Source organism: Ambystoma mexicanum, chromosome 1q (assembly GCF_040938575.1).
Source record: "Ambystoma mexicanum isolate Mex_15411 chromosome 1q, UKY_AmexF1_1, whole genome shotgun sequence".
Classification (NCBI taxonomy): Eukaryota; Metazoa; Chordata; class Amphibia; order Caudata; family Ambystomatidae; genus Ambystoma; species Ambystoma mexicanum.
The window spans coordinates 804320986-804336355 of record NC_090922.1 but is presented as its reverse complement, the minus strand read 5'-3'; the positions used below and the strand labels follow the sequence as shown (position 1 = coordinate 804336355).

The following is a 15370-nucleotide window of genomic DNA, read 5'->3' as shown; positions in this document are numbered from 1 at the left end:
TACCCCAGACACACTGGAGCCCGAGGCGGGTTTCACTCCTGAAGCCCGCCAAAGGCAAATGAACAAAGAGACCAAACCTGGTTTGGCACACAGAAAGAAAAACTCGAAGGACCTTTCCACAAAGAAATGGCGAAAAAAGACGAACGTGGACCATTTTCTCAAAGATGGCTCTGCGCCCTTTTGAAAAAGATGGCTCCCACGGTTGCTTTACCAGTGCCGCAAACGCAACCCGCGGTAACTGCAAACCATGGTAGTTCAAACAAAACCACTTCCACCAGCCATTCAGTGAGGAAAGGGTAACATAAAAATGTTACATGAGGATCTAGACACAGGGGATGCTAAGTAACCCCTCCAGCAGTCTATTGTAAGATGGTGTGTGCTGGGTCTAGAAGGTTGCAATGGTAAGTAAAGTCAATTTCACTTTACTGCTCTGGGAAACAGTAGTTTATCCCAGAGAAGGTATTTAAACCTTGGGGAAATCTGAAGGACTTCCCTGTGCCACTGTGACACAATGTAAAAGATGATGCTTGTGGAGTCTGACTCCATAACCAAAAGAAACACGGAGGTAAAATTCACCTTAAAATACTTGAAAGTGAGAAAAAGGGTCACTCTCCAGGTTAAAAAAAAAAAAAATCAAGTCCTCAAAATACAGCAACGTTTCTGGGGGTCTCTAAGGTAGAGGGAAATAGCACATTTCTGAGAATTCACCCTAACAAGCTGGGAAAGTGTTAACCTACATTGCATTGGGGGGACTCTAAAGTGCTTACCCGCTTGTGAAACTTGTTACCCATTGTTTCCTTCCCTAACCTTTTCATTTTTGCCACAACTTCAGTCGTACAGTTAAAGGTTAATAAAAGATATAACGATGTCTACAGTGTCCTGGCTATTGAAGTCACCTGAGGGTGTAGGAAGTGTCTGTGTGCCATCCCAAAAGGGTATCTACTTATTTTATTGAACTGAAGGAGTGTATTTTGAAGTGTATTGTAAGTGTTGCATATTGCTCCCTTCTAAAGAAGGCTTTTTTTTTAAAAAACTTACATTAATAATTATTTAATCAAGAAACCTTGTGTATAAGTGTTATTTGAATACTTGTCACTGTGAGACTCTATGTTGCAACCCTACAGCTCACATTGACCCCTCTTGATGAGCCTGGCTGCTCAGCTACTATTGGATGTATCAGATGTTATAGACCTTGAGGCAGACGCTTCTAGGTCCGCCATGCCCGTCCCTGACCCTTCAAAGCCTGACGCAAGTCTCGCTTCAGGGACAACACCCGGCGACACACCCCCACTACCGATTTCGATGGTTTCGTCAAACATTTCTGTGGATTCCTCTGTTCGGGTAGATCAGCAGCCTTCCCCGCAGCAGCGTCTTGCGACTGGGCACTCCAAAAACAAGGGCGCTGCCCCTATATCGGGTTTACATGTCGAAGCCCGGTCATGCGAAGCTCCGACGGTCCCTAAAGGCCCGGTAGGCCCAAAACCTACTACTAGGCCTCCAAGCGAAAAATCTATCGCGAGGCCCTCTAACGCTGCGGTTGGCGGTAAATCTTACGATAAGCCTTCGAACCTGTTAATTCACGCCGATTCGGTGGAGATTGAAGACAGTATTGCGAGAATGACTTCGGCAGTTGGGTTGGTACATACACCATCGAAACGCATGGGGCAGGCCGCTGTAACGCTCACCTGACTCCCACGGAGGCGCTGGCCTGGTTCACGCTGCTGTGACCTCTTCTAAGGTGATGCGCAGGGTTCGGAAGACGGACTGGACCGGGCCCCCAAATCTGGTTTGTCTGGCTCGCAGAAGATCCTTCTGTAGGCAAAAATAGGGGATTAACTGTCTGCGGGGTAATGCAATCAGCCTCCCACTTCCCCTCTCACCCTCCTCGAAACCCTTCTGTGATTCCTCGTAGCGTCTCACCTTAGGGTCTGGAAGGACGAGCTCTCCATCCTGCTTCTGATGCAGGGGCGCGTTGGTATCCAGTTACTTCACTGGATTTTTTGGATTGGTGAGAACCAAACTTGCTTGGCTTCCAGGTAAGTTTTTTGATAAGAGGTTCCCCTTGTGTCCATGCATTAATGTACTAATGCTAGTGTCTTTTTTCCCCATAGGGGCCGGGGTACGGAATGTCGGGGAACAGGCACCGACCCGAGATGAGAGGTGAAATCCTTGTAGAAATCAGGTAAGTCTTTAATGAGTGTTTTTTGGTAATGTCTTTTAATTCGCTCATTAACGCTGATGTCTCTTTTTCCCCCTAGGGGCCGGGGTCCGGAAATGCCAGGATGCGGCGCGGACCCGAAATGAAAAGGGAATGAATCAACAGGTAAGTCTTAACATGGAGATTTAGCTTTCCTTATTCCCTTCTCTCTCTCTCACCTTTTGTTCTGGTCTTTTTCTCCCTAGGCGCTGGGGCGTGACTGCGAATCCGGATGATCGCTGCTGAACATGGAGGCGCCCTGTAAAGGTGAGTGGAATGCGGCGCTGCAGCGATCGACGCGATGAGCTTTTAAATAAGTCTTCCTTTTCAGGATTGTCGGAGAGATGTCTCCGGGATGCGGATTTAGCAGGTAAGGACTTTTCCTTCTTCTGTTCTCTTCTTCTCTTCCTTTGCAGGTGATCCAGGATGCTGGTAGGCGTGGCAGAAGTCAGGATGCAGGAGCAGACACGGTGAGCGTCCAGCTGCTAGATGCAGAACAACGCGAAGCACGTGTGGCTGTTCGGGTGGGGTTTAAATAGCCTTGGAAGATGTTCCAGGTATGTATCCTTCCCCGACCACGCCCGGATGGTAAATTAGTCCCACAGGTAAAGTAGTCCCTTTCAGGCCTCAAGGAGGCCGGGATCCTGCAGCATGGTCTGCATCAGGTAAGTGCACCCAAGCACTTCCGTAATGAGCCTGGCGCCATAGGCGCCAGGACACTGTCCAAAGGGCCCCTATATGGGGTTGCTGGGTCCTTCCTTGGGGACTGGATGTCCGCTTTCCGGGACGCAGGGCTTGAACCGGCTCCCCGGGAGCGGGCATCATGACAGCTGCAGACCAGTCTAAAGACACGCCATGGTGCCCCGATACTCGTGAAACCTACGAGGACGGTTAGGAGCCTCTGTCCAACACCCTTGGAGACAAATTTCGATGCCAAAGGGTGGAAAATGAAGTTATTCCACCTTTAGGCCCTTCTGGTTCCTCTAAGTGGACAAGGGAGAAATTTGAAGGGTGCATGGATCGTCTTGAAAAAATTCTCACTTTCTAAGTGGCCTTCCCCTAAGAGTTATCGTGGGGAACCTATTTTAAGATCGGCTTTGCGTTTGCAAGAAAATCTTGACTCTCAGCCCTCGGGTTCTGTCAACCATGAAAATGTGGCCCAGATGGCCACTTACCAGGACATCTACAGTGAAGAAGACCCTTCCTTCCTGCAGGACTACACTGTGAGGACCAGGCGGATTCCATGGACAACTGGGAGGAAACCCAGCAAGTGGAATGGGAGGCATGGACGCTCCACGCGCAAGATCAGGATACTGATGTTCTATGCCTGGATTCTCCTCCATCCACCCCAGCTCGCCCGGCTTCGCCTGTAGACTACAAAATGGCCTTCAATGCCATCTTAAGGAAGGCAGCAGATCACTTTCAGATCACTACACAGGAGGCGGTACCCAAACAAGACTTTGTGGAGGACATTCTCAAGGAGAAACCCCCCTCAGGCCAAGCCATTCCCCTCCGAAATTTGGTTAAAAGATTGGCCCCCTCCCTGGTCACGCCAGCTCAGACCCAGGTAGTGAACCCAAGAGTGGAAAAACTATTTCGACCAGCTCCTTTGGACCCTCAGTATAGTAAAGGCCATGCCACCCTGACTCCTTGGTAGTCACTACCACCCGGAAACTGGCAGGAGAACCCCTTGCTACGGGGGAGGCACCTCCGGATAAGGAATCCAAGAGGTTGTACGCCCTAGGTAAGCGTGTTACCTCGGCAGCTGCGTACACCACATGCACAGCGAATAACACCACGCTGCTGGGCAGTTATGCAGATGCACAATGGAACCTTGTACAAGAAGGTCTCAAGGAGGTTCCTGAACCCGTTAGGTCCAGGCTTCTCACCATTGTGGCCGAGGGCAGGCAGGTACATCGGAATATAACGAAGAACACTCTGGACACTGCTGAGACCGCAGGCAGGTCTCTGGCCCAGGGCACTCTACTCGAGCGGCACACTTCGCAACTCGGGGTTCAAGCCTGAAACACAAGCCGCTCATATCAACAAACCCATAGAAGAGACCAATCTCTTCGGAAAAGCGATCGACGATGCCCTGGAGACGGCCAAGAAAGAGCATAAGACTCTTGTCCATGCAACAAATAACTGAGAAACCTTCCCCCCCAAAGGGGAGGTGGGTCTCATTGGTCCTTTCGAGGGCAGTCCCTTGCAAGTCAGAACTACAACAACTCTGGACAAACATCAGGAAGCCCCGCCTACTACCCACCTAGGGGTCAGCGATGCGGCAAAGGCAGAGGCCCCAACCCAGAGGAGCCGCAGCCTCTGGTCAGAAATGACCAACAGATCCAGGTCCCCTCCCATGTCACCCCGGTCGGGGGACGTTTAACATCTTTCCTCACGGCATGGGAGGGGATAACTTCAGACCAGTGGGGTTATAAAGACGGTCACCCACGGGTACTGCATGGAATTTGCCCAACCACCAGAGTTCAGACCGCCATGCTCACAGCACCTCTCATCGGACCATCTTCAGATCCTGAATCAAGAGATGGAAGCGCTGCTGGGAAAGGACGCCATAGAAGCCGTCCCTATTCTTCAGGTAAACAAGTGTATTTATTCACTGTACTTCCTTGTACCCAAAAAGGACCTCACCATGCGCCTTGTTCTAGACCTGCGCCCAGCGAACACATTTATAAAACCTCAAAAGGTTTGTATGGTAACGCTACAGGACGTGATCCCACTGTTGAAACGGGGACCACATGGCAAAATTGGACATGAAAGATGCATACTTTCATATTTCAATGTTGCCAGCGCACAGGAAATATCTAAGGTTCGTGATAGAGGACAGGCATTACCAATTCAAAGTGCTCCCCTTCGGCATCGCCTCGGCGCCAAGGGTGTTTACAAAAGTCCTGGCAGTAGCAGCAGCACACCTACGCAGACTGTCCGTCCCGGTTTACCCTTACCTCGACGACTGGCTCAAAACAGGGGACTTACGGCACATGCTTTTTAAACACCTAAAAGACCGTAGACCTTCTGTTCAGTCTGGGATTCTCCATCAACGAGAAAAAATCGTCTAAGCCCCAGTCAAGTAAAACAATTTCTGGGGGCTCTAATCCAGATGAAGGACGGCCTCACCTTTCCCTCCGATGGGGTTCAGAACATGCTTTTTCAGATCCCTCGATATGTAGCCAGTCGAGAGGCGACGGTACGCAAAGCCATGCGCTTGCTAGGTATGATGGCGTCATGCATATACTTAGTTCCCACGCGCGGCTGCGCATGCGTCCCATGCAGGAGTGGCTCAACAGCCAGTGGTGTCAAGCCAGCGGACAATGGGAAGATCTGATGGTTGTCTCGCCAGCCCTCGTTCTCTCTCTGCAGTGGTGGTCGAGGGAAAACGACTTGAAGGGGAAAACCTTCACCACCCCTGCAGTGGAAGCCACTCTCACGACAGACGCATCTCTCGCGGGGTAGGGCTCACCTGCTTCAGCAGACAGCGCATGGAGTGTGGGCCCCACAAATAGCATCCAACCATTATAAATATACTAGAGCTATTAGCGGTGTTCAAAGCACTGACAGCTTTTCAAATACAGCTACAGGGGAAGACGGTCCTTGTCCTGACAGACAGCACCACAGCCATGTATTACCTGAACAAACAAGTGGGCACACACTCTCCAGGGCTATCCAAGCTGTCCCAAAACATTTGGATGTGGGCTCACACAAGATGTTTGTTGTCCCAACATGTTCAAGGGGAACTCCAACTTCTGGCAGACGTGCTCAGCAGAGATTTCCCACTGCCCACAGAATATGAATGGCATCTGCACAAAGACATTGTGTCCAACATCTTTGCAGAATGGGGCTTCCCAGAGATCAACCTGTTCAACTCAGGAGAACGCCCAATGCCAAGACTACACCTCCAGGTACCCCCAGATCAGCTCCAAGGGAAACGGTCTCTGGATAACATGGTCAGGGAAATTTGATTACGCTTCACCTCCTGCCCCCCCCACACCCCCAACTCCCCTTATCAACAAGATGCACAAGGAACCAGTCACCATGCTATTGGTAGCCCCCATGTGGGCCCACCAACCCTGGTTCGCTCATCTAATGGAAATGTCCCTCTCCCCACCAGTAAAACTACCCTGCCCGTACAAAATGTTGTCTCAGGACAGGGGGAAGACCCTATACCCATGCCCACAAGCTATGAACTTAGCACCCTGGCTCCTGAGGTCAGTTTGGACACCTTCAGCTCCCTCAGAGATGCATGGACATTCTCAGGGAAGCTAGGAAACCTAACATGCGCTATTGCTATTCCAGTGAATGGAAATACTGTCAGGTGTAATACCAAGGGCGTCAATCCCATAGATTGCTCACCCACACACATTGTGCTGTACCTAACCCATTTGTTAGACTCAGGGTTGGTCTTCAATTCCCTAAAGGTTCATCTTGCTGCTCTTTTGGCCTACACCATGTCACAACAGAAGGTGTTATGGTGGAAAATACCGGTGATTAAAGCTTTTATGGAAGGGGTTAAGAGGATTCATCCTCCTATTTCTCACCCAGCTCCTGGATGGGATCTAAATGTGGTTTTAACCAGACACATGGGACCTCCCTCTGAGCCAATGCATAAAGCAAGTCTAAAAGACATTACTTACAAGACGGCCTTCCTAGTGGCTATCACTTCTATTAGAAGGGTTAGCGAGCTACAGGCCCGTTCCGTTCTAGACCCTTTTGTTACAGGGTCTAGAACGGTAGTTCTGCGCACTCATCCCAGATTTGCGCCTAAATTCATCTCAAAGTTCCATGTGAACCAATCGATCGAAAGACCTACCTTTTTCCAGAATCCCACTAGCATGGCCGAAAGAAGCCTACACACCAGACGTGCGCAGGGCATTCATGTTTTACCTGGAAAGAACAAAACCACTGAGAAAAACAAACCAATATTTTCGTTTCAGTGGCAGCTGGTAGAGAAGGGGATCCTGTCTCTAAATCGGCTATCTCAAAGTAGATTGTCAAATGCATCACACTGTTACGCTCTTGCGAAGAGAGAACTGCCCTTCAAGCCTAGAGCACACTATACTCTGGGCACTGTGGCTTCCATAGCATTCATTGCAAATGTTCCCCTAGAGTCCATTTACAAAGCAGCAACCTGGAGTTCTGTACACACCTTTTAATAAAACACTATTGCCTAGACACTCATTCTAGGTCCTATTCTCAGGTGGGACAAGCAGTACTAAAACCTCTTTTCTCTACTGTTCCTTCTCACAACGACCTCCAACTCCAGGTACTGCTCGCTAGTCTATGCACAGCATGTGATTCTAAGCAGATTAACAAGCATCAGAAGACATGCATTACTCAATGTAATAGCATTTCGAGGGGATTGGGTCCTCCGACGTATTCCATATCTGACAGTAATCACCACAGCTGTGCTGCTTCGGAAAATCTTCGGCGTCCTGCGTCGATACGCCGCCCTTAGGACCTCCTCCGACGCCCGTAGCCTCAGTTCCGGTTTTTCCGTGAACGTGTTCGCTTCGGAGATCTCGGCGCACCTCGACTCTTTGGAGTTCCTGTTCTTTCTTCGAACCTGTTTGTATTGTGAAGTCTTTCTTCGTGAAGATGTCTACCTCGTCTTCCACACTGCGTCCGGGCTTTAAGAAGTGCGGGGACTGTGGGTCCAAGATGTCGGTAACGGACTTGCACGACGCCTGCCTCTGGTGCCTCGGGGAGGCCCATGACACGGATGACTGTTTCGACTGCCAGTCGCTCACGTCCAAAGCCTTGCGGGAGCGCAAGAAGTTATCGGTAGCTAAGGTGTCCAAGCCACGGAAGTCGAGGTCTGCAGGGCTTTCGACGGACGATTCGAAGGGGCGACACTCTGCGTCATCGTCAGAAGTCCATTGGATCTCGGTCCCGCCACTCCTCTGCCTCTTCGAGGCACTCCCGGAAGCGCCGTTATTGGGTGCCTTCCCCGTCGGCGGGTCGCTTACCCCACCAAGCATGCGACACCGGAGGAATGGGTTTCCTTCGGGAAGAAACTTTTGGCGATTCTCGCATCGCGGGGCACTGGTCCGTCCGCGCCTCCGAGTGGGATCGGTCGAGACACCGCTCGCACGCCTCTGGGCTTGGTGGTCGGCACGATTCGCGGGAGAGGTCCCGCTCGGACAAGGGGAATCGTTCTCGTCATGCCCGTTCCAGGTCCCGGTCCTCAACACGCTCGAGACAGTGTGCACCTGTGGTGTCTTCAAGGAAGACGTCGACGCCGGTGGCACCAAGGTCGTCGACTGACTCTTTCGAGGCCCCGCCGCCGAATAAGTAAACGCCATCGGCGCCCAGGCTGTCGAGGGACACACTCGGGGCTCCGGCCTCAAGGACTGTCGACGCCATCGATGCTGTTGGCGCAGCGTTCGGCATCAACGCCTTTCGTGGCTGTTTCGACAGTGGTTCCCTGGGGCTCGTTGGAACCACCTAGAAAGGCTCTGGCAAAGGTCAAGCATGGCTTTGTTCCACATTCTGTGCCTTCTTACCGCCAGCTTGAATTTATTTCTGAGGTGGATGAGGGCTCTGATGATGGCATGGTTCCGGATACGGTGCCGGACGAGATTCTCTCGGGCCATAGCCAAATTGAGGACCTGCGGCAGTCCCTGCACAATGCCAGTGGGCTGGACACCTCTCCGGAGGTGGAGTTTTGTAGACCTGAGCCTGGCACTCATGCCGACTCCTCGTACCGGCGCCTATGTCCAGGGTCACCGAGTACTTGGGATGGTCTGCTCCCCCAGGGGATTTTCTTCAGGATGACTTTATGGATATCCTCGACCAAGGCCCACCAACTGACCTGGTACTGCCGTTCCATATGGCTCTACAGAGGAGGGTGGCGGCGGCTTGGACTGTTCCGGAGAGTCTCCCGCCAGTGGGAAAGTCTTTGCTGCGAAAATACCGCCCAGCCAGTAGCGACCCCTGCTACTTGACCAAGCACCCCACTCCGGAGAGTTTGGTGGTGCAGGCGGCTACGGCCCCGGCAACGCAGGCGTCGTATCCTACCATCCCTCCTGATAGGGACGACAAGCATTTTGATGGCTGGGCGAAGGTGTTTTCTTCAGGGGGTATGGCGCTTCAGGCGGCCAACTCCGTTTGTGCCTTGTCACGTTTCACTCACACTCTGTGGAACTGTTTCCTTAGCGGCTGAACATATTACCGAAGGGAACGAACGGGATGGTTTCCTTGCCATGGTTCAGGATGGCAAGGATGCCATGTGTGTGGCCGTAGTCGGGTTTGGACATGGCAGATTGCGTCAGCCAGTCCATGGCGGCGAGCACCGTGAGCAGGTTTGCTTGGTTGCGGAAGTCTGGGTTTGCTCCTGATGTGCAGGCCCGGCTCCTCATATCCTTTGACGGGGAACATCTTTTTGGCAGCAAGGCTGACGAGAGCCTTGAGAGGTTGCAGACCTCCAAAGCTGCAGCAAAGTTGTTGGGCGCTGCAGTTCGCCAACCTGTGCCTTTTCGTCCTAGGGGACAGCAATGGAGGGGAGGTTCCTTTCGTTATTACTCAACCTTTGGTAAAGCGAGAGGAGCTGCCAGTCAAAGGGGCCACCGTAGGAGTGCCAGAGGTGGAAAACAAGGTACTCGAGGTGCCAAGGCCGCTCGGGCTGTTGCCTCTTTGCCCTCAGGCAATGCCGCAACTGCTTCAGCTCAGTTATGAGGCCATGTCCCATAGTTCGCCGGTTGGGGGGAAGGCTGGCGCAGCATCTTGCAGAGTGGCGCGCTATTACTTCAGATGTGTGGGTTCTGGAGATCATAACCCAGGGCTACTGTCTTCCTTTCCGGCAGAGGCCTCAAGACAATCCACTGGGGAATCTCTTTGAAGAGTTTGGATCCGCTGCTTGCACAGGAAATTCTACCCCTGCTGGAGAAGGGCGCCATAGAACTGGTGCCTGTAGCGGAGAGGAACAAGGGATGGTATTCCCCTTATTTTTTGATTTCCAAGAAAGACGGGGGATTGAGACCCATCATGGACTTGCGCGGTTTGAACAAACTCCTCGGGAAGGACAAGTTCAAGGTGGTTACTCTCTCACAAGTCCTCCAGGCCCTTCAACTTCAGGACTGGTTGGTGTCTCGACCTCCAGGACGCTTATTTTCATGTGCCGATACATCCAAAGCACAAGAAGTACCTGAGGTTCGCGGTTGGCGACTCGCACTTTGTTTCGGGTCCTGCCGTTCGGATTGACCTCCGCCCCGAGGGTCTTCACCAAGCTCATGGTAGTGGTGGCAGCACACCTCAGGAAAGGGGGGGATTCATGTCTACCCCTACCTGGACGATTGGTTGATCAGGGCGCGCTCTCCCGAGCAAGTCCTGGATCATCTGTCAGTCACCTGCCACTCACTCCACAATCTGGGCTTCTCCCTCAACTTAAAGAAGTCCCATTTGACACCAACTCAGAGGCTCCAGTACATCGGAACAGTGCTTGACACATCCCTGGGGCAGTGTTTTCCTCCGTAGGTGAGGGCTCATAACATTCAGCAGATGGTGCACAAGTTTCAGCTTGCCCAGAGTCTCCCAGCATTCGAGTTCTTGAGATTGCTCGGCCTCATGGCATCCTGCATTGTTCTGGTGCCAGAGGCCAGGTTGTGCATGAGATCTTGGCAATGGGCACTCAAGCTCCAGTGGTCTGTCCTCCGGCAGGATGTCGGACCCTGTTCAGATACCGTCCTCGGTCGCCCAGGACCTTCTGTGGTTGGCTGTCGAAGACAATCTGATGAAGGGGGCTCCATTTTGGCTACCCTGGCCGGAGGTGACGATCGTGATGGGCGCATCCCTCGCGGGATGGGGAGCTCATGCCAACGAGTTAACAGTCAGCGGTCGTTGGTCTCCGGCGGAGTCCATACTCCATATCAATCTGTTGGAGCTGAGGGCCGTCAGGCTAGCCCTTAAGGCTTTTCTGCCGACTGTGCGAGGGAAGAATGTCCTGATCCTGACGGACAACATGGTGGCCATGCGCTAACTCAACAAAAAGGGGGGGGGGGCAGGGTCACTTCCTCTGTGCAGGGAGGCGATGCAGCTCTGGTTCTGGGCAATCCAGCAGGAAGTTTTGATCTCGGCAGTTCATCTGGCCAGAGACGAAAACGAGACGGCGGATGCTCTGAGCAGGCAGAGCGCGATCTTGCACGAGTGGGAGTTGGCTCAGGAGATTCTCCTGGAGATCTTTGCCATTTGGGGGACCCCTCAATTGGATCTCTTCGCCTCCAGTGTCAACCGGAAGTGCGAGAGGTTCTGCTCGCGGGAATTTCCTCCAAAAGGAGCCTCAGGAGATGCGTTTGTGGTGGAGTGGTCATTCCCACTGCTGTACGCGTTTCCTCCAGTCCCCGCCGTCCCGCAATTACTGCAGATGTTACGGAGGTTCGGTTCCCGGATGATCCTCAATGCTCCGGCGTAGGCCTGGAGGACGTGGTACCCGGACCTTCTCGACTTGTCTATCTGCCCTCCAAGTCGTCTTCTCTACCTAGACGATCTGCTCTCACGGGAGGGGGGGGGTCAGGTTCTCCATCCAGAGGACAGATCCCTCAACCTTCACGCTTGGTTTCTGACAGGTTGAGGTATAAGGATTGGGACCTCCCTGAAGATGTGATGGAGGTGTTGCTCTCAGCCAGACTGCCAGCAACGAAGTCCCTGTACCGTTGGCGTAAATTCTGCGACTGGTGCAGGGTTAAAAATGTGGATCCTTTTGCATGTGACATTCCCATGGTTCTGTCTTTTTTGCTTTCTTTGGCCCACAGGGGCTTGCAAGTGGGTACCGTTAAAGATTACCTGGCAGTGCTGTCCATATTTAAGCGCTCGTCTGAAGTCTTCCTATTTTTAAATTCCTTTAATTTCTCAGTTTCTGAAAGGGCTCACTAATGTGTTCCCTCCTTCTCCTTTCCAGGTGCCCAGTTGGGATTTGATCCTTGTTCTCAAGTTTCTGATGGGTGCTCCGTTTGAGCCTTTGCATTCATGCCCTTTGAGACTGTTAACTCTTAAAACTGTATTTTTGGTTGCGGTCACTTCCGCTCGCAGAGTGAGTGAGTTACAGGCACTTTCAGTTAAGCCACCCTTCACTGTGTTTCATAAGGACAGGGTTGTCCTTAGAGTTTGTCCTTCCTTTCTTCCGAAGGTGGTGTCGGAATTTCATTTAGGCCAGAAGGTTGTTCTTCCGGCGTTTTATCCTCCTCCACATCCTGGTAAGGAAGAGGAGAGGCTCCATAGGCTTGATCCTAGGAGAGCGTTAAGCTTTTATATTTCACGCATGTCCCGGGTCAGAGTGGACAATCAACTCTTCGTTGGTTACGCTGGAAAGCGTTTGGGACAAGCTGTGACGAAACAGACTTTGTCTTGCTGGATTATTTTGGTTATCTCTGAGTGTTACTGCTTGGCGGGTAAGGACCCAGCGGTCTGTTTACGGGCCCATTCTATCAGGGGTATGGCTGCCTCTTCTGCCCTACAGAGGGGTGTTCCTATTCGTAACATCTGTGATGCAGCCACCTGGGTATCGGTACATACTTTTGTACGTCACTACTCCCTCGATTCCATCCGGGGGCAGGATCTGGCCTTTTGCAAGGCGGTCTTTTACTCTGCAATTTTATTGGGCATTCTAAATTTCTGTTTTCTAAATTCTTTTCCTTGCTCCTTGCATTGGTACTGCTTTGGGAGTCTCTCATAGATATGCAATACGTCGGAGGACCCAATCCCCTCGAAGAACAAGTTACTCTTACCTGGTAACATTCTTTCGATGGGATGGTCCGACGACGTATTCCATATCGCTCCCTCCCTGCCTTCCCAGCTACAGAATTTCTTATGCGATTGCAGCTTATGTTTCCGCATGGCTTTGTGTGTCAGACTGGCAGAAGACTGGTGCCACACGTTCTGGGGAAAAAACTACAACTGAGGCTACGGGCGTCGTGCGTCCTATTTATAACATAGTGACTTTGGCCGTCGGAGGAGGTCCTCGAGGGCGGCATATCGATGTCATCGACACAGGACGCAGACGCCGAAGATTTTCCGAAGCAGCACAGCTGTGGTGATTACTGTCATAGATATGGAATACGTCGTCGGACCATCCCATCGAAAGAACGTTGCCAGTTAAGAGAGTAACTTGTTCTTCTGATGATTGTATGTGCATAGATTCACATGCACCCTCCCTACCTCCCCGCTCAGGGTGGAAGGAACATAGACGTCATACTATTTTCTCTCCATGTACTCACTCACTATAACCTTGGGCTCCCTCATGGCAGAAAAAATACAATTGAAGGGACCTCGGCGCGTGAGGGATTTTGGGTACACTACACGTCACGATAGGGATAGTGTTAGACATGCCTATGCCGACGTCCCCTTTCTGTCCCCGAAAGACCAGATGCAATACTCTGCAGTTACCACTGGATGTCGGACCATATGCACAGCATGTTAATCTAACCAGATACATTAATCAGAAATGCTATTACGGTGAGTAATGCATGTCATATCAAAAGTAGTCCTATGGTAGTATGCGACCAACCCATCCATACTGTACACCCACGCTTTTATCAAATTAAGAAAAGTTTCATTCCGTGACCCACCGCTCGATGATGGGGATATGTAAAGCATCTGACAATAGAACAGATCTGAGGCTATAAAACTGTTGGTTTACTTGAAATTAAAGTATGAAGTAATCAAGGACTAACACTTTATAAAAGCACTGAAATGAATACGCAAAATACATCTGCAAGTGCGTTGCTGTTGGTCTTATGTAAGCACTTAAAAAATAAACACATTATAGAAACCGAAGCAACTGCTCCATGCTGCTTAGACTACTATTCTGCTGCATACATAAACACATTTAGAATTTTAATTGATAAAACTTGTACATGGTTTCTAAGTGTGATCAGTTCTACTTCAACAGAACTTGAGAGTTGCTATTTTCTTCTCCTTCTAGGTAAAAGATGCGAGCTGTGTGACGATGGCTTCTTCGGAGATCCGCTTGGTGAAAGTGGTCCAGCCAGAGTGTGCCGGATGTGCAATTGCAATGAAAATATAGACACCAACGCTGTTGGAAACTGTGACCGTCTCACTGGCGAATGCCTGAAATGCATCTACAATACTGCTGGTTTTTATTGTGACCGTTGTCGCGATGGCTTTTTCGGAAACCCTCTAGCTGCTAGCCCGCAGGACAAGTGCAAAGGTGATGGCAATTAACATGGTTTAATTTGCAGTTTTAATCTCATTGCATGGTTTTGATATTTAAGGATTTGCAGAAAAAAGGGTTGTTTATAGTAATTCATACTTTATAAGAATGACCGACTTGAATACAGTATACATAATTTCATTGTTAAGGCAATTTTTGTACTAAATTGTGAGAATGCTCCAACTAACCAACCCTAGTAGGAAAACAAAAACACCTGACAAAGGGAATCCCAGATTCACATAAACGTGCATAGTGTGGGCAGACCAGCAAGGCTCAACTCATGTAGAGGTAATGCAGAGAGGTACAATTAGTCCACACACAGATCAAGAAAATGCACAATACAGATGTACTGAAAAATATATACTTTAATAAAGTAACGCACAGAAAAATGTCAAATGAAGTAAGTACTTTGCTCACAATATTTATTTATTGGTCATTTATACAGTGCCTATACACTTGAACAAGTGGTTCAAAGTGTTCCAGCGCAGGGAGGAAGCTAGACCAGGATTAACTTTCTTAGTAAGCATTGGGATATTCAGAATGGTCACCATAGTACAGGAGGAGTACAGAACTTGTTACAACAGATGACAGGCACTATTGCACGTGCCCGACAGTTGTTACAAAATGCAAGTGCAAAACATGATGGAGAGAGGGGAGAGGGGATGTAGGGTAAGAAGCACAAGAAAATAGAAACAATAAAGTGCAAGAGACAAAAAGGAGAGCGGGTAAGAGGTGGAGGGGTGGCACACTCTACACAACCCGTAAAATGCCTAACTTCGATTATCAGGCTGGGCACACTAGCACACATGGCTCAACAGTGGTTGCAGATACAAAGTCATGGTGAAGCGAAAAAATACACAGTATTAAAAAAAATATATATCAAGTGTGTTTTAAAAACAGTAATGCCTATACAAGTACTCTCCTAACCTCAATGTCTGTGGGTTCCTTTGCCAAAGGCAATACCCAATAAAATAACAGGAGGCTGGGGAGAACCA

General features: G+C 50.4%; 1 protein-coding gene across 1 annotated transcript in view; it reads left to right on the top strand.

The window, feature by feature from the left end:
• LAMC1 (laminin subunit gamma 1) overlaps positions 1-15370 on the top strand; it is a 922342-nt gene that overhangs the window by 664953 nt on the left and 242019 nt on the right. Inside the window, exon 14 of the mRNA XM_069641408.1 lies at positions 14127-14372. Coding sequence (XP_069497509.1) covers positions 14127-14372 — 246 coding nt within the window. The remainder of the gene's footprint in view (positions 1-14126; positions 14373-15370) is intronic.